General features: G+C 41.3%; 1 protein-coding gene and 1 long non-coding RNA gene across 3 annotated transcripts; one reads left to right on the forward strand and one right to left on the reverse strand.

Moving 5' to 3' along the window:
• Window positions 1–71: 71 nt before the first annotated feature.
• On the forward strand, window positions 72–24,695 carry fgf13b (fibroblast growth factor 13b). 2 transcript variants are annotated; one of them, XM_037747939.1, is made up of 5 exons: window positions 72–343; window positions 14,486–14,596; window positions 19,952–20,055; window positions 21,230–21,428; window positions 23,332–24,695. In XM_037747939.1, exons 1-5 carry the CDS (start codon window positions 304–306, stop codon window positions 23,469–23,471), a joined length of 594 nt encoding a protein of 197 aa, XP_037603867.1. In that variant the 5' UTR covers window positions 72–303; the 3' UTR covers window positions 23,472–24,695. The 2 variants fall into 2 exon arrangements, with proteins under 2 accessions (XP_037603867.1, XP_037603866.1); XM_037747938.1 differs by lacking the exon at window positions 72–343 and adding an exon at window positions 13,217–13,775.
• Window positions 12,290–26,434, reverse strand: LOC119475344. The gene is made up of 2 exons (XR_005203771.1): window positions 26,379–26,434; window positions 12,290–13,222 (listed from the first exon to the last, which is right to left on the reverse strand). It is a non-coding gene; the product is annotated as an uncharacterized LOC119475344 (long non-coding RNA).
• Window positions 26,435–26,899: the final 465 nt, after the last annotated feature.

The following is a 26,899-nucleotide window of genomic DNA, read 5'->3' on the forward strand; positions in this document are numbered from 1 at the left end:
CCTTGCCTGTGTACATATTTATGACATCTTTCTTTGTCTCTCAATGTGCACGTTTTGCGCGCGCACGTTTGGGAGCGCTCCGGCTGGTGGATGGATGGATGGAGACTCTGAGAGCGCACCAGGTCCTCAGATAGAGTCTGGCTGGCTGTGCAGGGAGAGGGACGGACAGAGTTTGGATGCTACCAGAGTGTGAGAGGAGAAAAGAAAATCTGATGAGGATGAAAAAGTAAAACCGAGATTCTTCATCATCTGTCACCTGAAGTTTGATTCAACAACAACCAGCAGCAGCGGTGGAGGAACTCAATGAGCGGAAAAACGAGAAGCAAAGAGGATGCCGCCAAAGGTGAGTTAATCCTTTATTGTGGGCACAAAAGAGGGGATATCTAGTGTTGTGATGATGCTGAGATCAACATCCTGATCACTTATTGTCTCCAAAATCCACAATACAGAAAAGATGAAGAAGATGGAATACAAATATCCTGAGATGTATTTTTTTTTTTCATTTAATTGTATATATATATATATATATATATATATATATATATATATATATATATAAATTATGTTGATTTAAACACATTATAACATGTTTTCTCTGTACGGACTGTTTCTAGTGTATTGCTTTATTACAGAGAACAGTAGGAGACCATAAACCTGTTTATACATAGTGCAACCATCCAATATACAGTATATGTTATAAAATCGCTGACATGGGCTAGAATTTCCCCCAAGGGGGGTTTTCTGGGTCTCAGATGTAATTTCAGCAGCACACTCTCTCTCTCTCTCTCACACACACACACACACACACACACACACATTAATCCCCCCTTCCCTCACTCTGCACAGCAATAAAATCCACGCGCGATTCACCGCAATGCAAACTGGGAAACTATCATTGCCATGGTGACAAAAAAGGGAGTTGCCCTGTGTAATCTATGTATGAGATTCCTTTTCATTCACAAAAAGACAGAGATTTTCTTCATAAGGTCTACATCAAACAGCCTAATCAATAATTTGAGTATTAATAATATTATTTCTTATTCTATAAAACAACGCTGTTAAGAATTTCCCAGTAAAATAACAGTAAAGAACTGGCAGCAGGGTTGCCTTTATGTTACTGTAAAATTAACATTATTATACTGTCACTGACATTTACAGCTTTATACTGTTAATGAAAACAGTCAAATTTAAATTATGGGGATTGCAAATAACAAAACAATGAGATTCCATAAACGTGAGTTATAGACAATATAGGATGGCAAAAATGAACAAAGAAACTGGATTCACAAAAGTATAGATTAGTTGTCAAATGATCTACATTGTTCCTCATGCCAGGAGGGAAAACTATCGCAGTGAATGATCAGCACAATTCCCCATAGTAATTCATCTTGTAAACCACATGGAGTCGACAAGAGTAAAAGTAAAAAGAGTGAAATGCATAGGTTGTGTCCGATATGCCATACTAACATGCTATTTAAAACAGCATGTGAGGATTTTTTTAGTATGTCTGAAACATTAGTATGAAACCAATAGTATGTAAATTTCAAAATATTTCCGGTGAAATATTACAGTATGCAATGCTGGACACTACGGCAGCATAAATATCCCACAATGCAATGCAGTAACGTTCATAACGGATGTTGACAGACAGCTCTGTAACATCAATAATGCTTCAATTCAACTTTAAGTATACGATTGCACTTTGCTCGGTGTAATATATATTTGAAATGAATTCAGATTCTCACAAACCGTTGTTTTGGTCACATGAGGTTGGGCTACTATGGTTACATGTCTCCAAGGAAGCTCTCGCGAAGTGACGACATAAAATTACTGCTCAGTTCATAAAACTCATACAGCAAAGAAGAGAACAGTGGGGGCCATGTTTGTAGTTCTGTTTCTGAAAAGCTGGGCAGAGTTTGGATGGTTTTACCCCGAGCAAAGAAGTACTTTTCCCTGACAGTACACACCCATGCGATCATGAAAATACCTCGGAAGATGCAAACCGCTACCGAATAACAGATAAAAAACAAACAAAAACATTTGTATTTCCGGTATTTGAAGCTGAAGTAGGCGAGATTGGAGCAAATATGATTTAAAAAAAGTTATTTTCAAAAAACGGTCGCTTTATCGTGACAGTAGTACATGAAACAGGTAACCTGAAAAAATAATGTGCCTCTGTGTCCTCTGGTGTTCCTAACGGCATCTGTAAGATTTCACAGACCGGAGGAAAACAAGCAGTCAGAGCTGATCTGAGGTCCGCTGTCCAGCTGCCGTCTATGAGAGCTGGCTGTCAATCACTCGCAAACTACGACCAAATGGTCAAACTAGGCAGCGCTGATCAAATATGAATCAATATTATGTTACGTTAATGTCTATTTCTCACCTCAAATGTTTTCAGAATCATCTTGTAGTGCACGGTTTAGCTGTAAAATGAGAAAGTTTGTGACGCCGCCGCCATTGTAAAATCTGGTGAAGGAACGCCAAGTACCGGTCACATGACCGGAACACAGCCAATAGGAACGCTCTCTCAATGAAATGACCAGTGATTGGTCAAAGTCTCCCGTCACTGGCTAGATTTTCTAAAGCCTGAAAACAGAGCCATGAGGAGGTGCAGAAGTCTAGTTATCTCTCAGAACACTTGAATTACAATATGCTGAAAGGTTATTATGGAATTTTTGCCCAATGATGCCAAAAATATACTGCCTACTGCCACTTTAAGTTTTGCGCTGAGAAGCCTGTGTGACCGAGTAACGGAGTGTAGCCTATTGAGTGCTGAGGTCATATGTGGGGCGGTTAACTAGACGTACATTTGCCAAACAAACCCATCTTCATTCTCAAAGTCTTTTTTCTTGTAAAACAAAAACAAAACTGTTTGAAATCACCTCAGATAAAGCATCAATGTCACCTTTGAGTTGCTTGTCTAAGTAACTTTTCTAGTGTAGCTTCCTATTCGCCTTAATGCCTTTTCACACAGGGTACGATGCGAAAAAACAAAAATACAGAATATTCGTTGACGATTATTCAAAGCATGTTTAGCCCTCTTTTGTCGGCTACTCAGCATCACAAGCTATACTTCCCCAGATGTTGTCTTCATGTTCATTGTCTTCATAATCTTTATTTTGACACTATTTTGCGAGACCAGATGGATCAATCGATCAATATTCATATTGTTGTGCGACGGTATGAACAGAATTATGACATTGACGTCTGAGAAAATCTATACTTTGACCAAAATTTAAAATGTTTGGATTTGAATACATTAGGAACACCACTGAGAAGCTACGGAATGATATAAAAACCTCCCAAAAAACAAAAATAATGGACTCACCCTTTAAAAGTTTTCATAGAAGAAACTAAGAGACAAAGTCAGAGAGTAAAAAAAACAAAAACAACTATGACTGAGCAATAAGTGAAGCAGCACATCATAACCCAGAGTCAAAAGACACCAGCAATATTTGCTCTAACGATCACAGAAGTACGTCTAGCCTGATGTACTTTTGGACTAAAATATCTCCAGCAATGACTCACTCCCCCTCGGGTGGACAGACGAGCAGCATTATATGTCACCTTGTTCTGTTCTTTATATAATAAAAGTGGCGTTACAGATTAAGTTTGGGAAGAACAAGAACTCATTAACATCTTGTTCTTAAAAGAGATTAGGCTTATAAATGTGGATTAAAACTACTTGTGTCCTTCTGTGTGTGTGTGTGTGTTTCAGTGTGTGTCTGACTCACAAATAAGCAGCAGGAGAGGAGTCACCATAGAGACACTATTGTTAATTAACCCAGATTGTGACCCAGCAATACGGCCGCACAGGTCAACATTGCGCCGCAATTAAGGCCCGTCCGATAGATCGCTGAACCACATCTGACTTTATGATGTAATGATGTCAGCATGTAGACCAGTTATAATACACTAAGAGCTCTAACGAGCATGAAACTGTTGTATTGTAACAACTTTGGTGATCTCCTGGCGTTTATAGCACCATCTTCAGGTCAAAGTTTCAATTGGTTTGGGTTACTTTTGTTTATGACCAAATACTTGTAAAACTAATGGCTTCATCTGTTTACAGCAGTGCTCAGTAAATGTCAGCACGTTGACACACTAAACTAAGAAGTTGAGCATGATCAACATTATACCTTCTAAACCTTCAACATGTTATAACTGTACTTGCGAGCATGTAAGCATGCTGATCTTAGCATTTAGCTCAAAGCACTGATGTGGCTATAAAACAGCATCACAGAGCTGCTAGTGAGGCTGTAGACTTCAAGAGATTACGTGTTTTTTTTTTTACAATATAACATGATTCCAGACACTGTTTGATACAGTTTAAGATTCTGCACAGGCTACATTACTCTAAAGTAAAGCTACATAAAATCTTTCCAGAAACGTCACCAAGATGTGAGAAGTGTGCCCAAGCAGATGCAGATTTACTTCATAGCTATGCACTATGCCCTAAAATACAGGACTTTTGGGTTGCAATATTTTCATTCTTTTCTAAGATTTTTAAAGTCCAATTAAAACCTGATCCACTTTTGGTTATACTAGGAGCTTCCGAAAGCTCTAAAATCCTACAGAACACACAATATCATCTCCTGTCCTATGGTCTCCTTTGTGCAAAGAAACTGATTCTCTTGTTCTGGAAAGGGACAGATGTGCCAACATTTAAATCCTGGATAACAACACTGACTGATACCCTCCACCTAGAAAGGATCCGATACACCCTTAAAGACAGACTGGAGGTATTTGAAAGGATTTGGAGACCGATGATCTCCTTTACAGGAGGAACAGACAATTAAGACGCAATAGACACATAGTCTTTAGTATCCGAGGTAGCACTGCTCAGGGATGGGAGGGTTCGGGAGGGTGGGTGGGTTACACCGGTTTATGTATATACTGTATGTCGCCAATGTCTCCCTGATTTGTTTGCCTTAGGGTGCTGTCTGTGTTTTTTTTTTTGTTTGTTTTTTTTGTTTTGTTTTGTTTTCCTATCATTACGTATGTTTTTTGTATTTGCTTGTCTCCATTTTGTTTGCCCTTAGTTCCTAGTTTTGTCTGTTTTTGTTGTTATGTATAAAAAATGAGGCATGATAAACACCCCACAAAGTTTGTATCACTGACATGCACATGCTTCTTAATAAAAAATATTTGAAACAATATAACATGATTGTCTCATAAGTATGACTTAGTTTGTTTCATATCGCAAATTTTACTTACTTTTTTTCTTACTTATTTACTTTTTCCTTACTTATTTACTTTTCCCCCTTACATACTTATTTCCTTTTTTCATTACTTAACTTACTTTTTTTTCATTACTTAAAGTCAGGGTTGACGATGTTATCCAGTATACACTATTATACTGTTATATTGGTTGAAATGGTCTTCACACCCCGACAGCGATCCATTACTTATGAGCTCTGAAAAAGGACCGCAAAAGAGCCGTCATCTGTAGCTGCTGTAATCCTGTAAAAACGTCTACCAATCACTGCCTCGTTGTCCGCTTGAAAGGAACCAATCAGATGCCTCCCTGCTTAGTCTAACCTTTCCTTACTTACTTACATTTTTTTTTACTTAGTTACTTAATCCCTTTTTTCGTTCCTTCCTTCCTTCCTTTTTACTTACTTACTTTTTTCCTTACTTACTTACTTACTTACTTTTTTCCTTACTTACAAATTTCTTTCCTTACTTACTTACATATTTTTTTTGCTTACTTACTTACTTTCCTTACTTAGTTAATTACTTACTTTTTTCCTTCCTTCCTTACTTACTTACTTTTTTTCCATAATTACTTACTTACGAATTACGAGGAGAGCAACATGGCCCTATCTGGCTACGGCTCTATAATTTGGGAGTACAAAGTGTGATGTCATGAAAAAGAAAAATTCCTTAAAATAGGTGTTAAGTGATGGCCGTGGCTCCTGTTGACAAACTAGTCCACATTTGTGCTGCCATATGCTACAGATGACGTCTGTCACGAACTGTCACTCCTGGTAGTTTGAGAGTATACAAAATTAGAAATGTGACAGGGATGTGATGGAGTTCTCAATGCAACAAAAAATGTTCTCTGTAGAGAACTTTACTATTACTATTATTACTATTATCAGAAGTACAGTAGTCACAGTAGTGTGGCAGCGATCAGGCCCATTAATAAGACAGTATTAGTGTATTGAGATATCAAGGGTTGCAGACTGTGTGGTGCACATGAGAGTAAAAGTAAGATAAACATGGCTCAGATACACAAACAGATTTTTATTCATTACCCACTCAACCGTTTACACACACACACACACACACACACACAAACACACATACATACACACTCACCATTCCCACTCACCATTCCCACAACCTCCTGTTTTCTGTTCTCTGATAATATGGCACCATCTAGTGGCTGATGATGTGAATCACTGGTGGTGAATGACAGCTGATGCTCTCTGAAATCAAGGTTTTATTGAACGGACTACAGTGATTGGATACTGGCTACCTGCCCAGGCTGGTGGCTTAGGGACCTTTGCCAGAGTGTATACCTGCTGGCATCTTTGTGGTTTGCTATTTCAGGCCAAGGCTTCAAAGCTATTTTTAGGAGACGTGATGTGTTTGTTCAAAGCTAGGATGGTATTACAGTTCAGTCGAGACAAATGGTGGAAAGAAATCTGACCACAGGCTCACAGTCACCCGGCCAATCCATCTAATGGAGTTATGTCCTCATCCCAGGAAGCCGCAGCATGATGATACAATTATCTGGGCATAAATAACAACAAGTTTCCCTGAAAATATTGTTTTTTGAAGCCACACAGAGATTTCAGAATGAGATGCACATTTATTTGAAAGATGATTTTCTCTTGATATTTCCTTTTCTATTAGCTTTACTTTCCAAGTTGCTGAGTGTGCATGTTCCAACGGCAACATCCTGCTTCACTGCTTCCAATGGCTTTTATAGGCTCCTGTACTGCAGGATGTGCAGCAGCAACACACACACACTCTGCAATCTGTAATACCTTTTGTATCATCTCGGTAATATGGACGCTGCTGTAATTTAACAGGCTACTTCACAGGAAGCACTGTAACAGCACAATAATGTAATGGGCTGATAATTTAGAGTTATGGGTGGTCGCGCAGACACTGTGTGTAATCCTGGACTGGCAGCGTCGCTCCGAGTGTGGTTACTATATACAGTAATGTGCTATGATGGTGTGCATTGAGGATAGCCGCAGACCCACTGAGAGATATAGTGCTAAGCCATTAGGTGTGTGTGTGTCTCTGTGTATTTGTGTGCATGCTGTGTGAGTTGGTCTCTATTTCAATAATCCTTGGAATCAAGGACATTTTGCTGGTTCTTACTTTTTTTTTTTTTTAAATGGAGGATCACACTGAATATTAAACCCCCCAAAACTGTGTTTTTTTTTTATAGTTGGACAATTGCTTCAAATGGAAACAAGTATCGAGTGCTCCATTTCATGCAATGTGATGACATGACCTTGGGCTTAAATAGACATTTTATATAGACTAATCAATTAATCAACAACATGATCTACAGGTTAATGGATGGAAACAATGCTTAGTTGCAGTGCTAAACTGAGTTTTCAAGTCCTGTGACACCGACTGCAACAGAGTATACAGTTAAAAGGATCTTAATGTAGACAGAAAGACTAAAGAAAAGTTATCTGACAAGGAGAAATACATGTCTGTGTGTATTATGTTTAGGTTTTGGGATAAACGGTATAGCATACCTGCAAGTTAAGTAGTACAGTAGTCTAATAGACACACACACACACACTCAGACAGACAGCTTCCTCGATAGATCCTTGGGTTTGGGAAGGGCCTGCTTGGCTGCCTCCCTCTCTTATTGTGCCAGATCAGCGGGGCCTTGCGATGAATCATTAATGACTGGTTCCAACTGCTTAATGGCCTCTAATGTTCTGTAATGATCTCCCGTCAACGCCATGTGCGCGGCCTTAATGGATCCAATGCCGTGGAGACTTCTCCGGCCTGAACTTCGGTAATTCCTCCTCTTTTGGTCGAGCAGCACACAACAGGAAGTGCGAGAAGCCATGAGCACAAGGCTCCGGAGCTCCACGGGCGCAGCATGAGTTTCCCTCTCCGCCGATCGACCTCAGGTAGGACCGGGGTGAACGCTTGGAAATAACCAGATTTGACCCGGACTATAGTGGGCTAATCCTGCTACTAAAGTCTTAAAGGAAGCTGTATGAGTATTAAGCTCAACTAGGCACTCTGTGTGTAGGGAATATGCTGTCACAGGGGAGATGGGTAAACAATATAGTCAAGTCGAGGTCAACAGAAATCTCTAAAGAGACTTTTCTAAAATACTGCTTCGGTGCTTTTTGTTGATTGTTACATGTCAAGTTTGTCTTCGACCTTAACATGTTCTCAAAATATTCAATTTTAGATTTTATAAAGTGAAATAAGTCAATAATGTTGGTATAAACTTCAGTAAAAGGTGTGTTTTTAACTCGGTTAAAACTTGAGGCACTGTCTGTGGTGTTGAACAACGCCGGGCGGGCGCACCCTTCTGCTGATGCTCCACTCCGAACAAAACTCTTTTATTATATAGATGCAGTGGTGGAATGTAACACTTAGTACATTTACTCAAGTACTGTACTTAAGTACAATTTGGAGGTACTTTGAGTATTTCCATTATATGCTACTTAAAATATTGTACTTTTTACTCCACTACAGTACATTTATTTGACCGCTTTAGTTACTTTACAGATTTATATTTTGTATTAATAATCTGAATTAACTAATACATCATGTATATATTATTGTAGATGTCCAACAGTTAAATATTTAAAATTTGCCAAACCATAACCAGACAGACTGACATGGGTCATTCTGCATAATTTTACTTTTAAGTATATTTTGATGCTAACTTTTGTACTTTTTCTCAAGTAAGATTTTGAATGCAGGACTTTTACTTGTAACAGAGTATTACTACACTGTGGTATTACTACTTTTACTTCAGTAAAGGTTCTGACTTCTTCCACAACTGGATACATGATGCGCTCAAATACATACGTTCATAATGGATGGATTTGTAATTTAGGCTCTGAGTATTATTCTGCTGTATGATTTGCAGCCTTGAGAATAAATTCAAAGCATTTCAAGAGTTGAGATCCTGGCCTTGTAGGCCTATCGGGGCAGATTTCCCTCCAACAACTCCAACTTTTAAAATATTACAGACCTTAACACAAGTCTCAGTTGGGAAATAAATCAGAGACCCTGAATCAAAAGTCTCAGATCTTTGCACTAATCCTTTTACTGTCAAAATCCATGTCGGCCTGCAGGGCGGGTTCTCTCATCGTCTGCTCTACCAAAATGAGATTAACCAAAAATATTTCGATTTTTACCTTAAAGAGGAACTACGCACATTTTCAAAATTCATACATGTCATTCCTATGGTCTAAGACTGTTCACATTTTATACCCTATGACATCACAAGTTTGAGTTTTAGCACTCTAGTTTTTAGATTTGGGAGAGAGTTGTTCATATTTACCAATATTTTTGGACTGTCTTAGACCATAAGAACAAAATGAATGGATTTTGAAACTGGCCGTAGTTGCCCTTTAACTCAAATATCCCCATAAAATAATAGGGAAATACGTCAATTTCATAGCTCTTTAATGTTGTAACCAAGCATCACTGTTCACTGGTCGACCTTCTAAAGGCTTCAGTGCTTTGTTGTTCATCTTTACTATGAATGCTGCCGCGTGCTGCTGTGTTTGTGATTATACTCTAACTGGCATTCAGGGTTACACTGAGAATCACATAAACACATAAGGGCTCTCTCTGGATATTTGCTGTATATATATATACTGTACTCTTCTCTGTAAAGATTAACTCCCTCTGCTCCAACCTCTTTTTGTCAGATTATACAGCCTGTAGAGGGCGCTACGGCGCTCCAACCAAACCTTATAGAGAGGCGAAGTCCTGCCCCTTCCGGTGGACCAACACGGGACCTTATTTTGGAAAAAATACGAACTGTGAGACAAATATTTTTTGATCCTGTTTGAATTGTGCCATGAATCACACAGACAGTATGATGTTTGTCAATTTAAAAAATCATTTTGCAAATCAAGAAAGTCTCAGTTGGTTGTAAAACTGTTATCAGACTGTGAAAATACGTAATTAGAAAGACGACACACCCAAAAGTCGCGCAAGTGACGTCTCTCTCGCTGAAGCTATACGATGCCTGTGTGGTTCGTCCTGGGAAGTACTCACACCAGCAACGGGCCTGATCATTCTTTCGCTTCTCAGCTGATAAAAAGACCAGGAGTCGCTGCATGAAACACACTAGATAACGTTCATTTGTGCGTGGAACATAGATAAGTTAGCTAGCTGGCTAGCGTTAGTGACTTATATTGTGTGAGACGAGAGATGTAGTTCACAGAGCGGCTTCACACAAAATTAAATGATACTACGACAAACCTACGACAAGCCTAAGACAAACCTAAGACAAACCTACGACAAACGTACGACAAACCTACAACAAGCCTACGACAAACCTAAGACACACCTACGACAAACCTAAGACAAACCTACGACAAACCTACGACAAACCTCCGACAAACCTACGACAAACCTGCGACAAACCTACGACAAACCTCCGACAAACCTATGACAAACCTACGACAAACCTCCGACAAACCTACGACAAACCTCCGACAAACCTACGACAAACCTACGACAAACCTCAGACAAACCTACGACAAGCCTACGACAAGCCTACGACAAACCTATGACAAGCTTAGGACAAGCCTACGACAAGCCTAGGACAAACCTACGACAAGCCTAAGACAAGCCTACGACAAACTGCGACTTTCTCGACTTGCAAAATTATCTTTTAAATTGCAAAACATCATGTGATTCGTGGCGTGATTCAAACAGGATCAAAAAAATATTTGTCTCTCGCCGTTGACTACCGTACGCATTTTTTCCAAAATGGTGGTCCACCAGAAGGGGCGGGACTTCCCCTCTCTATAGAAGCTTTCAGGCTTTTAATGATAGAAAACAGATGCAACGCATCAAATGTATCTTTTAAATCTCTTATTTTCATTTGTGTAAATGCAACAACCTAGACTTTAATTCATTTATTCTGTAATTAGTCTCTCCATTTATTTAACTGGGATATATCTCTAATCGTGGATCTTCCCTCTGTGTTATTTGGCTGCTTATTTGTCTCCATCGACTCACTTATTGATTCACACGTCTTTTCTGTTACATTTCCATTTGTTATTGCGCTGATTTAAGGCTAAAGGGTGAGAGTTGGTGGTGTTTAAGCTCCTCAGAGGCACCTTGTATCTGGTTGTGTTTGCCCTGCAGCTTGTATCTGTACATTTAGTATACCTCTTGTTTGTATGGCTTTGCTTCTATAGGGGCACGTGGTGTTTAAAAGCATGAGGAGCTCATAAATGAAAGATGAAGACCTATAGCTTTCCCTATAGTCGTTGCATTACAGTGGTTGGACATGTTTGTGTTCATATTTTGATGTTTTAGATGACAGATTTGGTCAAGAAATCTTTTATGTTTATTTAAGTGTGGTCTCTCTCAGGGAGTGCACAGCATGTTGCCTAAACTATATTTATTTGTACATTTCCAAGGGTCTTACCTATAACCAGAAGACCATAGGTGCATCTCCACCTCCTCCAGTCAAGGACAAGCTAAAGGCTCCACCTCAGTGACCAGGTCGTGACCCCAGTTTCTGTTCACACGGTCCATCACTTTCTCCTCCACCCACCGGCTTATTCTCACAGCGGGGCTGCAGCTTACTGAGTTTTTTTCCTCCTCTTCAGTCGTGTAATTTACTGCTCACCACATCCTCTCGCTCTCCAGCCATCGATTTTCACTACCTTTTCCACTGGGCGAACAGCACGCATCGGCTCTGCCTGCCTGCTGCTGCTGCTCGGCGCCAGGTGCCACAGGTCGGTCGACCTGCACTCATGTGAGTCCGCCGGGGCTCTTTGTCCGCCGCTCATCCTTCCTCCAGACCAGTTGGAGTTGCCATGCGCCATTGCAGCTGTATCTGACAGCTGTGCATCTGTTCTTCTGCTCCTCCTCATGCGGCCAGTCGACATGCATGAATCGCTGCCGTGTGTGTGTGTGTGTGCATCTGCTCTGGTGTGACATCCAACATCCGGACTGTCTCCGTTCTTGCACGCTGCAGCCTTTCAGCAGTGGTGAACCTCTGCACCAAACCAGATGAAAAAGCCCCTCCTTTATCCACTTTCTCTCTCTCTCTCTCTCTCTCACACACACACACTCACCATTTCTCTGTCATTACTCCTCATATTGTACTTTATTTCTTCATGCCTCATCATATATCTGCTTTCTCCAGCCTTTTACTCTCCTTGTTTTTTTCCTCCTCTCTTTCATTCATCTCGTTTCCCCAATCCATTTGTAGGTTATTCCTCTCTCTCTCTCACACACACACTCCATATCTCATTTTCTCCCTTCTGCCCCCCTTTTCCATTATTCCTCCTCTCATTAATTCACCTGCCTGTCTCCTCTCTCCTCTCTCATCTCACTCCTCCTCCTCCTATATTACACCCCCCCCTCTCTCCCCTCTCCTCTCTCTCCATCTCTCTCCATCATCTCCCTGCCTATCACACATCAGTGTAACATGTAAATATCATGCCACGTGGGGTTCAGGGGCTACAGGTGCCATGTGAGGAAGAGCTGCTCCTCATCACATCGCCAACACCATCCGACCCCCTCACATCACACGTACACACATGCACCCCCCCCCCACACACACCCCCACCACCTTCTCCTCCTCCTCCTCCACCCCCTTTCCTCCTCGTTCTTCTTCCTCCTCTGGGCGGGCAGGGCTGCAGCAGTTTTATGAACGGCTCGGCTGCATGCATCAAGATCCCTTCCCCACTGAGCCTCACTAGTTTCATTGACAAACATCCCGTTTGCTGCTGCATTTCTGTCACGGACGGCGTCGAGGAGCGGAGCATCATCGCCGGGGATGCGGTGCAGAGCAGCAGATGAAGAAGAGGAGGAGGAGGAGGAGGAGGAAGCAGCAGCTGCAGCAGTGAGAGCATCAACAACAACCTTCCCGGTGTCGTTATTCGCACCAGTTTTGAGAAGCTGTTGATTCGCACACTTGGAACCTGGACTTGGAACCGGGACTTGGATCATCCTCTTCATCCTCTTCTTCCTCCAGCTCCTCTCTCTCTCTCGGGACAGCCAGGAGGATCACCTGAGGGGAGGGGGGGGGGGGATTACCAGACAGCTTGTGCCACTCATTGTGGAGGGACGTGTGAGGCGGTGTCGTTATAATAACGCGCACTCACTGGTTTACTGGATTTGTTTCACGACTCTTCCATGACGCGCCCCGGACGCACCGATGGAGCCTTCTGCTGGACGCTTTTTTTACAAACACGAGACTGCAGCGGCCGGTGTGTGATGCGAACTGAGCCGTGGGTGGTGTAGACCCCCCTCTCCCCTGCACACCACACCACCGCCTTATCCGAGAACACCCCCCCTCGAACATCCCTATCCCTCCCCACCGGGACGCGCAGCCTTGCGCACACTCCACTGGGGCAACATGTCCCGGGCAGCGGCTATCGCCAACTCGCTGATCCGCCAGAAGCGGCAGGCGAGGGAGCGGGAGAAGTCGAACCAATGCCGGCAAGGCACCGGCAGCCCGAGCAACAGCAAAGGCGCCAACGAGAAGCCGAGCAAGCTGAACGTGTTCTCACGGGTCAAACTGTTTGGATCGAGGAAGAAACGGAAGAGAAGGCGACCACCAGGTCTGAGAGTGGAGGGGAGACACCACCACCACCTCAAACCATCTTCACCTCCACCACCAGCAGCAGCATCATCATCATCATCATCATCACCACCACCACCTCAAACCATCTTCACCACCACCAGCAGCAGCATCATCATCACCACCACCTCAAACAATCTTCACCATCACCACCAGCATCATCATCACCACCTCAAACCATCTTCACCATCACCAGCAGCATCATCACCACCACCACCAGCAGCAGCATCACCACCACCAACCACCAACCAACACCATTTTCCTCTCATCACTGAGGCTGGTGGTCCTTCATCACTTCATCATTGGCCACCCTTCCTCTGGCTCAGTGGCTCAGGAGTTAATCCTGTTGCATGACATCCACAAAACATGTGAATAACTTTGTGTTGTCCTGCAAGCAAAAGTGTCGGTGGATGGAGATGGAATCAGAGCTTGAGCTGCTGCTGCTGCTCCTTGTTATCATGTCACATCTGTCAGTTGTTCTCTGATTTGTATGTGCGCCACAGTGTGTGCAGGGGTCAAGGATCGACATTGGTGCCTCAAGGTCCGGTGTTTTTAAAAAAATCTGAACAGCTTCTCCTCCTCCTCCTCTGATACTTCCGGCTTCTTGGTGATAGCTGGATGTGATACATGTGATCATACGACGGTGATAATGCAGATAATAATGTGTCTCCTGTCCTCTGCTCCACTCAGAGCCCCAGTTAAAGGGCATTGTGACCAGGCTTTCCAGTAGCCAGGGCTTCCAGCTGCAGATGCAGCCTGATGGCACCATTGATGGAACCAAGGATGAAGACAGCACCTATGGTGAGTCCAACTCAGGCCTTCAGAAAACTATATCATCCAAATGTTTCCATATCCACTGATCTTCTTGCCTTATATTAAGAAAAAAAACAACTTGTGTTGCAACTATCATTATTTTCATTCAACTTTCTCGACTATTTGATTTAATGTTTTGGCTATAAAATGTCAGAAAATGGTGAATCATAATGACCCAGAGGTCAAGGTGACATCTTCAAAATGCTTGTTTTTATCCGACCAACTGTCCAAAACCCAAAAGTTATTCAATTTACTATCATATATGACAAAGAAAAGCATCAAATCATCACATTTGAAAAGCTGGAACCAACAAATATTTAATGTTTTTGCTTGGGAAACTGACTGAAACAACCAATCTATTATTATTCTGATTATTGCAGATTCATTTTCTGTCAGTCGACTTATTGATTATGATAACTTTAGTTATCATTTGGGCTGCACGATTTTGAAAAAATATCTAATTGCGATTATTTTGACTGATTATGCAATTGCGATATGATTTGCGATATTAGAGGGAATGATAACTTTCACATCATTATTCTCATTTTTCATTGAAAAACATTTAAATGATTATGGTGTGATTTTTGCGGCTATCTGTACCAAACAAAGATGTTTTCTTAAGTCTGTAGAATATGATGTGTAGGTCAGGACATCTCTACAGCACCACAACATTTAATTTAAAATGGTATTTTGACACACATTTCACCTTTAACAAATACTGCTTTTTGAAAATTGCAGAACGCCACATTGTGACTTCCATTATATTTTGATTAATTGAGCAGCCCTAGTTACCATAAATGGTATATATATAGTTTTATAAATACAAGTTAAATGCTTTTCTGTCCTAGTATAGAGAAATAAACTGAAAATCAGAGACAGCACAGGTTGAACCATATCTTAATCCCTCAATTTGCTTTACGTATAAGGGCAGATAAAAGGAGATAAACCCATATTAGACTGAAACCACACTTTCTTTTGATATTCAACATTACTGCAAGGTACAATAGCAACATATCGAAGGTTCAATATCCAGCGAGGTCTGATTTAGTTTAATTCCCATGTACCCGCTTTGGTGTCATCATCCCAAACCAGTTTAAATCCAATTTAATGATACACTTCATTCTGTGGAAATCTGTCTGATGTGGGGAATTTAATCTCAGACATTCGCTCACCAACACGTCAAGTGTTCATTTAATTAGGAAACTGGTGGCTGCTTTTCCTCCAAATGTCAGATAGTATCATGGCAATCTATCTGTGTTAAATGTTTTAAAGAAATAAGATTAAATATCCACAGGATGCACATTGCAAAAGATACTAAAATGATCAAGTGAACACATTTTCTCTTCCTCACACACGCACACACACGGGCTATACGACGCGTGATTGATACGGCTAATTGGATTCTGCTGTTGTGGTTCAGACGGCAATCACTCTCCTCATCGTGCACAGTTGGCGTTGCCGGCGTCAGGCATTCATCTCCGCTATACTTCTCAGGCCACCGACTGTTGTGTGTGTACACAAGAAAGAGAAAGACGCGGCTACAAAGGCAGCATGTTCTTCAATTATATGATTATATACATCATGTAAACGTCCACCCACGTCAAATAAGACGAGCGTGACTGGCTTTCAATGGATAATCCATGTAATCCACGTCTCCATATAACCGCAGTCATTATAAAGAACATGGTCGGCTAAATGAGTGTAATTAAGCGAAGGCCTGGCTCATCATCATCAATGCCCGGAATAATTATGTCCCTGCTACAGAGCTTTTACTGTAGAAACATAGAAATAATAGTCTACTGAATGCACACCAGCGGATAAAACAACAAAAACAACAACAAATATGGTAGATAAAATCAGGGTTGTGACAATTTTCACCTGTGTATATGATTAAATCTATAATAATTTTGTTACCAAATGCTTTATGTGTTCATCTGACATGCCTGGAAATACATTTAAATTAAATCAAACAATCTGTGCTTTAAAGGGACAGTTTATAGGATTTAGCGGCATCTAGTGGTGTGGTTGCAGATTGCAACCAACTGAGTACCCCTCCGCTCACTCTTCTCTTTCTAAGAGTGTGGTAACGTGAGCCATCCTAACCATAATAACACTACTTTAGGGAGCAATGGAAGTCAGACGGCGGCTGGCGATGCCTAGGCATTACACTCTGCAGCTCACGTTACCGCAGAGCCGAGGTTTGGTTTGTCCATTCTGGGCTACTGTAGAAACATGGCAGAGCAACATGGCGGACTCAGTGAAGAGGACCCGCTTCCTATGTAGATATGAAGGGCTCATTCTAAGCAAACGAAAACACAACGATCCTTAGTTTCAGGTGATTATACACTATTGAAAACATAGACATGAATATTATATTCCATTTCTGCTAATATATCCCCTGAAATGTTACACACTGTTCCTTTAATGTCATATTCACTGTAATGTATTAAGAGTGTGGAACCCAATCAGCTTAACACGGTTCAACCCTTGTGCCTCACTAGGGACATGTTTGGCTTCTTATCATTTTAGCTGTGTTAATGTGCATGTGGAATAAATTTTGGCAAGGGTGTGTCGAATTTTGGAGCTGGAGCTTCAGCTCCTATAATAAGGCTATAATAAACCATGTAGCCAAAATACTGACACTCAGACCCTTAAGGACAAAAGTTTCCCCATTGAAACCCATTAAAATCACATTGTTTTGATCCAATGGCTATTACAGCAAAAAGGGTTAAAATTATAAAAATGAATGAATATTTGGTAGTTACAGTGATGGAATGTAACTAAGTACATTTACTCCAGTACTGTACTTAAATACAATTTTTAGGTACTTGTATTTTACTTGAGTATTTCCATTTTACTTTATATATTTCTACTCCACCAGATCTCAGGGGGAAATACTTTTTACTGCTTTAATATTTGTCTGACACAGTTACTTTTTACATAAAAAACATATGATACGGTACTTTACTACTAATCTACACAGTAGTATACAAAGTATCTAAAATTGGCTCCACATCGATGAACATCACATTGTGGTTTTAGCTGACGTGTGTCGCCTCACTGTTTTGAGCGATGCTCGTTCATGTCTATGTAGAGCGAGCAAGCGCGAACCCGACGTTGACTTTTGTTGACTTAACGGCCACAGGTGTCGCTGTTAACAAGCATTTCTGAAAGTTACAAATAGTCCCTTTAAATACGTCTATAACATTTTGAATGCAGGACATTTACTTGTAACAGAGTATCTTTAGACTGTTGTATTTCTACTTTTACTTAAGTGAAAGATCTGAGGACTTACACAACTAGGTACTTATGATCAGGACTGAAGTTGGTTAAACGATTTAACTCTGTGAAAGTGGAAAATAATATTAAAATATAGTATTTTTATAGCAGTTTTAGGAAGGGGACATTTTGTCCTCTAAGGTAACAAGTGGGAGTTTTTTTTTTTTTTTTTTAATCTGCCACTGCACAAAAAATTAAAAAATTCCACCAGTATTAAGTACACAGAAAAAACAAAAACAGTTGGCATTATGTAAACAAACTGGCATTTAAAAGATTAAAATTATGAAAATGTGGTAGTTATGATGGCATAATGGATAATTATGATTGGTCAAAAGACTTAACTCAGTGAAAGTGGAAAATAATAATGTATAATTTTATGGCAGGTTTTTGACCTGGACATTTGTGTCCTCTAACGCCGAATTCACACCATGCAGCGGTGAAGTGTGGCTCGCCACAATAATAACATTTTTCTGCAGCCGGGAGGCGTCTTAATGTGTTTCAGGCACGAAGAAATTCTTTGTAACGTAGGTGAACATGTAACAGGAGTCACAGGATCTGTTTACTGATTGGCTAACTTTTAATTGGGCTGCACTTTGCCGCAAAATCAAACGGCCGCAGCTCGCTGAGCTCGGGAGCAGCCACCGCAGCTTTTCATAGACGTTGCATGGCAGCTCGCCGCAGGCTGCACTTCGCCGCTGCTCTGGTGTGAATTCGACGTTAGAGGACAAAAGCAGCTATTTAAAAGTGACACACAATGTTTAAAGGTTAAAGTGATTATGTTTACATAATCAGCCATTGTCAAAGGTCCTTGAACCCTGCTGTGTCAATACGCCTGGGAATCTCCTCTTTACATGTTCAAAAATAGGAATTAGTCCCGGGAAGATTAGATGAGTGATCAATTAGTTGAATAATTGATTGATATAAAATGATTCAATTACAGTTTTGATCATTGCTTGCTCTGATTTCAGCTTCTTAAATAATTAATATGATTGTAAATGTATTATCTTTGCATACTGCTCAAACAAAACAAGCCATTTTAAGACGTCACCTTTGGGTCATTTTTCACTAACTTCTGATATTTCATAGACTGAATGATTAATTGGTTGATAGAAAACACAGTTGACACATGCTAATGTAAATAATAGGGCTGTCATTTGATTAAAGTATTGAATCGCTATTAATCGCATGGTTGTCCATAGATAATCGTGATTAATCGCAGATTTATCGCACATTTTTTATCTGTTCAAAATGTACCTTAAAGGGTAGTATTTAGTACTCTTATCAACATGATTGTGGACAAATATGCTTGCTTTATGAAAATGTTTGTATATATGTATTATTGGAAATCAATTAACAACACAAAACAATGACAAATATTGTCCAGAAACCCTCACAGGTACTGCATTTAGCATAAAAAATATGCTCAAATCACAACATGACAAACTGCAGCCCAACAGGCAACAACAGCTGTCAGTGTGTCAGTGTGCTGACTTGACTATGACTTGCCCCAAACTGCATGTGATTATCATAAAGTGGGCATGTCTGTAAAGAGGAGACTCGTGGGTACCCATAGAACCCATTTTCATTCACATATCTTGAGGTCAGAGGTCAAGGGACCCCTTTGAAAATGGCCATGACAGTTTCTATACTCGCTTTCTTACTAGCTCTAAAACTGAGCCCACTACAACCTAAAAATCACAAGGAATATATTCATTTATAATGGTGGAAATATCTGTAAACTCTGTGGCTTTACTCATGAAACTTGCACTTGTCCTTGCACTGCTAAATGTTTTCCAGACCATGCTTTGCTTCGCTGCGTGCCTTTTACTAATTCTAACTCTTTTCATCCCACGCTTTAATGCCAGACACTCAATCGTTAGTGCAATTCAGTGGCCTTAGTGCCTCACTGACCTTGTAAAATAGCTTTCTCTGTGTCAAAATAGAGGTGTCATCACACCAGATGCTACATTGATATTGATGAGGATTTCTCTCTCTGTTTTTCCTCTGTGTTCACTGTGTGTTTGTTTGCTGTTTGTGTGTGTGTGCTTGTGTGTGCATACGTAGCTGTGTTCAACCTGATCCCGGTGGGGCTTCGTGTGGTGGCCATCCAGGGCGTCCAGACCAAACTCTATCTGGCAATGAACAACGAAGGCTTTCTCTACACCTCTGTAGGTCACCACACTCTCCCAGACACACACCACCACCATCATCATCATCATCATTACAGACCATTAGGGACGGAGATCTCTTCTTTGGGTCGGGTTGAGTAATGAAGCAGCAGCTCTCAGTGTGACCAGTCTCATTATCACCCTATCATCACATCAATACTTTAACTACAGTGTTGCCTTGTGCGTCAGCTGCCACTGGGTGTTATAATCTCTCCTTTATCCATCTACTGATATTGTGGCTTCACAGGATTGATTACAGATCATCCTTTTGTTTATCTCCCTTCAGTCATCCTTTGAGAGGAACTTTTTCTCCAGTTGTTTTTTTATTTTTTATTCCTGTCCCAGCTAGATTTACACATACATCCCCACTGTGAATATATATTTCTCAGCCCAGTCAGAAGGCGGTACACTAAGTGCCTCACTTTAGCGTGACGGGGGGTGGCGTAGATGCAATAACAACAACAAAAATAACACGCACTTCCAGCGATCCAAAGCCTGCGAGACTAAAAGATGAAACTAACAAAAGAGGAAATAGAAAAACGGCCTTGAAGTAATAACAGCCGTGCTGCTCCGCCTGCTGCCACCACCACAATATCTGGCCCATCATGTCCAGCCCGGGATGCTTTGTGTCAGTCATAACACTCGTATCACCCGTTCCATCTTCTCACAAACACATTTATAGACACATACACACATATGTCTGTCTGTTGGTGCTGAATCTCTTTGAAGATCATACAAAACTTGATTAAAATTCATTAACGGACGACAGAGAGAAAGAGCATCCTTTCCGTATCTTTCCGTTTCCCCCGGCAACCTGGGACCCATCTCTCTCTCTCTCAGCGGGCTGGTTGGTATTCAAGGGAGTAGCGGGTTGCTATGGCGATGCAGGAATAAGGAAATGCTAATTCAGCTGTCCTAAGTTGGTGCAGTTTGTTCTCGGAGACTACCTACCTACCGCCCGGCCGAGATAATGATTCAAACAGCGGCCCCGGCTGATGGATGAACACCCTGATGGCAATATGGAGGAATGATTAAAGACTTTTTAATGGAGTTGCCATTACCAACTTCTGTGACTCAGCTCCTGCTCTGCGGCTAACGCCCCCACCTCTTCATCACCTTCCTGTCTCCTTTCCTTTATGATTACTTATAATATCTGTCGCACTTTCCCCCTCAGGAACATTTTACCCCGGAGTGTAAGTTCAAGGAGTCGGTGTTTGAGAACTACTACGTCACCTACTCGTCCATGCTGTACCGGCAGCAGGCCTCGGGTCGGGCCTGGTACCTCGGACTCAACAAGGAGGGCGGGATCATGAAGGGGAACCACGTCAAGAAGAACAAGGCCGCAGCACACTTCATACCGAAACCGCTCAAAGGTAACTATAGTAGGAGAGTCAACCGCACTAAACTACTCAGTAGCACAACATCTCACAGGCAGCAACAGACATTCATTTCGAAACTTAAACACCTTTAAAGCAACAGAAAACTTGTTTTCTGTTGCTTTAACTTATCATTATGAAGTAAATGTTGATCGCACATTGCAATTTCTATAGAATAATGACACCATCTGTCTGCCACCGGGTACGATCTCCTGGGAAAATTCAAGGCTTGATTTACAGCACAAGGGAAGTGCGTCAACCATTGTGTAACCAAAACAGGATAACGATTTTGTTTTCCCCCGTAGCTATCCCCCAATTACCAAAGAGTATCAGTGTAAGTTCTTTGTAGTTACTATCCCCAGCAGTGGAAATGGCTTTCCACTCTCTCTTCAACTCTTTGAAGATAGTTTGACACTAGAAAGCTGTTTTCACTTTCATCTGCCAAAGAGGGAAAGTTTCTCTGCGCTCACCTTAGATCTCAATTTAAGACGTGAACATACAAGCAGGATTTTGTGACACCACAACTTGTTTGGAAGCCAATCGTGGTCCAATATTAAACTTACAGACGTGTGATGGAAACTTGAAGCTTCCAGGATTCATCTTGTGTTGAACTTTTAAAAGATAACTTTGGTATTTTTCTACCTGGACCCTATTTAACCATGTTTTTGTGTCTAAGTGTCTAACTGCCTTGACATCTACTCATTGAGGCACGTCACAAACAGGGTTGTCTCTTATGTGAAGATAACAAGATCCTTCTGTATTTCGGGATCAACATACTGTAAACACAAACATATGTTCACAATAGATGTAATGTAGATATGTAGGTGCATTATTCATGACTTTCAGAGCGTATTACTCAAAACAAGGACAACTCCCAGACCGGATAACGCCGTGGTAGCGACCTGTCAATCACAAGGTAGCCACGCCCTAAAGCATCCCCTGCTTTATGGTCTATTTGACTCTAAATGGGACCATAATTTACTAAATGAACATCATGCTGTATTGAAGAAGACTTGCAACTAGCGATTGAGACCATAAACTCATGTTTACAATGTTTAGATTTCTATACAATCAGACTTCTTTTTTGCAACCAGAGGAGTCGCCCCCTGCTGGCTGTTAGAAAGAATGCAAGTTTAAGGCACCTCCGCATTGGCTTCGCTTTTCAGAAGCGGAGGCGTAAATGCAAGAAAGTGCACATTCACACTGTAATTTCTTTTGGGAAATACAGCAAATGACGAAAAGAGCAAAAAACAGAAATAGAGAGAAAAATAAAGATTGATTAATCAATAGTTTTATATTAACTACAGATCACATGACTACTCTCACTAAAATGAAAGGCAACTGTTTTCAGTGAAAAGGCTCTAAAAACCCCGCTGTACGCGACCCGCCCAGCACCAAACAGCAGACAGACAAAGAAAGCGACTCGCTGGTGAACATAGTGGAGCATTTCGCACAAACACGACTCCAAATGAATGCAAATGTTGCTCCGCATACCTGCAGGGTGTGTAAATAGGTTAACACGCCTGCAATTTAAAAAGGTGATTTACGTCAATAATGCATTATAGCTTGTTTTCGCTGTCTCATGATAAGTTCAAATAATTGTTGTAATTTATTGTTTAAGACTATAGATCATCATTACTTATGGTTTTCTGGATCATTACATTACATTCCCCCTTTGGTGGTTTAGTCCGAACTTGTTCTAAAACCAGAATTAATTAGACTTTTTGATAAAGCAAAACCTCTCCGTTATCTACGTGCGGGGGATCTGAATGTACCTGCCAGAACGAGGCGTGCATACCAAACATGAGTGATTCAGATACAGCAACGACTTAACTAATCATTTAATTAATGATTCTTGTCTTCTGTGTGTGTGTGTTTGTGTGTGTGTGTGTGTGTGTAGTGGCCATGTATAGGGAGCCCTCTCTCCACGACCTGACAGAACTCTCACGGTCAGGCAGCGGCACACCGACAAAGAGTCGCAGCGCTTCGGCCCTACTCAACGGCGGAGGGAAGTCGCCCAGCAACAATGACTTATCCTAGCCCCCCCACCCCTCACACACCTCACACACACACACACACACACACACACACGCAGACACACACACAGACACACAGACACACATACACTCGCACACAGATCTCAGGCCGACATGCCCACACATCAGGCTGTCGAGGGGTAGGAGGAGGAGGAGGAGGAGAAAACGAAGGAGGACAGGATTGTGTTCTTCCACTTAACGGAGCCCACTGTGACTGACTGTGATGTAAATAAAATCAAGGACAATCAATCCGTCTGGCTCTGCTGCTCTGGTCTGCAGAGGGACGGGACCTGTGAATCTCTTCCCTCGACTACTCTTCCTACTGTATATCCTAACCAGACAGAACAGAACAAGGTGAGGGAGAAGGAGTAAAGAAAAAATAGGGATGGATAAGAGAGAGTCAGTCAGTCACATATAGTCAGATAAACAGACTGTTACTGAGAACCAAAGAGTCCAAGTATTAACTAAAGTTACTGCGGCGAAAGCGGCGAGAAAGTTAGAAGTGACAAAGGAAGGAAGGGAGTCTTTATCTATTCTACCATATGCTATGTTTACACAGAGCTCACGGGGTTAAGTCATATTTTTAAAAATGTATTCCTTGTACACTTATGAGGACTGATCTTTTGTTTTGCATGCAGGTGCGCCTGTGTGTGCGTGTGTGTGTGTGTGTGTGAGTGTGTGTGGGCAAGAGAGAGCGAGTGGGTGAGCACGCATGTGTCCGGGGGGAGGGTTTGGGGGGGGATTTTACCTTTTTAAGATCTGTTGTATATCAGACAAACCTCCTGAGGGCTTTAGCAGGTTAAAATAAGGTTTACTGTATATGCTTCCATGCTTACTTCTTACAAGCAATGCCGTTGTTTATCTTTCCGTTTTGTCGTCGTTGTCCCTTGCTGTTTGTTTGTTTGTTGTTGCATGGAAGCTTGTGGACCTCTGCTCAGTAGCAGCATGCCGTTTTTAATTTTTGGTTTTTCCTGGTCTTGCGTGTTCCCGACCTAAAGAGAACACTAGTGAGCCAACAGTGTCGTACCAGAACACTAGTGAGCCAATGGGAGGGTGTTGGTTGGAACACTACTGGACCAATAGTATTGCACCAGAATATGAATGGACCAATGGTGTTGGACCAGAGCCCAAAACCACCTCGACCAATGGGAGCACAGATTAACTTCATATTTTGGTTCCTGCCGTGGACAAACTAGAAATGCACTAAATAAACTCTTTCTAAAGAAGTTATTGTCTTATTTTGTTGATTTTTTTTTTTCGCCCATCTGCACCTGAGTTGATGCTTTGAGTCTGGTATTCATCAATATTAGAGATTAAATCAGCTGTTTAGAGCAGTGGTTCCCAAACTTTTTAACTTCAAGGACCCCTAAACTGACGCAAAATAGACCACAGACCCCCATTTGATAAGATTTCGTCCCAGGGTCCCCCGTCCATACTTCCCAACCTTCAGACCTTAAAATAGGGAGGATTTGAAAACCAAATTGGGTTGGTCCTCGACGGGAAAAATGTGAGTTTTAGAGACTTTGTTTCCTGCATTCTGGTGACTTTTAAAGAATGAAAATAACAAAATAATAAATACGCTGCAGCGGCATTTTATGTTAAATAGGCCTACTTTTAATTTTACTTTTAATTCTCAGTAAAGAAAACTGAATACTGAACTAACTTTCTGTTAGTACTCTCCATCTCTCACTCACCGAACGCCCCTTTCAGACACAACGCAACAACAGCACCACTGCGCTCTGAAACCTGTCTTCCACCGGGAAACAACATTTAGGCCCCGATTCCAAACCCTCCCTACCCACTTCCACTTCTATATTTCTATTCTAGACTGGGAGTAAAATGTAACTCAATATCCCTCCGCCGATCAATAAAGTATTTCTGATTCTGATATTGATTTATTTACTTGCTGGAGAGCGGGAAGTTCGTCGCAAAGTGGCTGCTGTATTTATACCCTCCATCTTAAAGAACGGTGCTTCATTGAGTGTGACTACAAACGGACTTCACGCCGTCACGGAGTGGGAGGGTGTAGGGACCGGATTGGAATTGGGCCTTTGATGTAGCTGTAATGCTGTCCAGGTGGAAACAGTAGAGCTTATACATGCTGTACAGAGTCGGAAACAGGTTGAGACAAGGAAAAGGAAACAAAGGTGTGAAAATGTGTCATAAATCGGGAGAAATACGAGAGAATTGTGACACCGGGAGGAAACCGGGAGAGGGCGATGAAAAACAGGAGTCTCCCGGGAAAATCAGGAGGGTTGGCAAGTATGCCCCCATCTGATAGGATTTTAGGTGTTTTATTACAGAAAGTGTATTAAACCCATGATCCATAGTCATATGTTCTGTCATTGTGTTACTTATAGGTGGAATTATAGTAAAAATTAATTATTCCCCTTTTTACTCGAGACCCCCCGGAACCCCCTCAAGGACCCCCCAGGGGTCCCCGGGCCCCACTTTGAAAACCACTGGTATAGGGTACAGAGAACTGTTGCAGCACAATGCTCAGGTTTAAAGTGTCAGTTCAGCCAAATTACAGAAAAAAACATGTTTTCATACTCCCTACTTTCATAGATTAAATTAGTTAGATAGTTTTATTTGCCCACTTTTTCTACAACTGAGTTGAATGGAAAGCCATTGTTTTGTGAAGAAATAGTCCCATGATTGTTTTAAAATGTAAACTCTCTGTTTGCCCTGCATGTAGTAAACACAATTGATAAGTGAGAAGACATGTTTCTTTAGTTTTAATAAGGTGAACTGACCCTTTAAGTTTTCAGCTATAAGATTCTGTTTCAATTCATATACAGAGCCTTTTCTTCACTGTGTTAGTTCAGAAGTTCTCAGCAGGTTTTGAGGATGTAATGTGTGCACACTGGAAAAGCTTCAAAACAATAATAATAACAAAAAATCTACTTACAGTATGCTCCTTGGTCACTCATTTTTTACGCATTTTCCTCCATCAGCACTTTATCCGATCCAACATACTCCATCCCCTCGACCCGAACAAATCCATGTCCATATATAGTCCTTTCTCTTTATTCCAGGTGAGGGTCTGCCAGCTTATTTCAAACAATTCAAACAATCTCCAGAGTTTCAAAGTCCACACGTAAAAACAATTATTGAAAGAAAATGGATGTAATCACTTCAAGTGTTTTTATCAAACGAAAAATCCTTCGTTGAACCATATTTTCCTGCGTTTTAACTTTCAAAACAAACATTTTCACTACTGGTTGACCCAGTGGGAGGCGCTCACCTGCAGCCTGTTAAAGGTGGAGCGTCTACCAGCTACACCTGACTTGGGTAAAGTGTGAAAGATATTGAAAGATTCAAACTTCCTGGATCAATAACTCATAACCAAAACGTTGTTAAAACACAAACAACGGCTCCTTCTAACCATCGTAAGGTAGACAACGAGCTACAACCTCATTTTAATCAACA

This window comes from Sebastes umbrosus, chromosome 17 (assembly GCF_015220745.1).
Source record: "Sebastes umbrosus isolate fSebUmb1 chromosome 17, fSebUmb1.pri, whole genome shotgun sequence".
NCBI lineage: Eukaryota > Metazoa > Chordata > Actinopteri > Perciformes > Sebastidae > Sebastes > Sebastes umbrosus.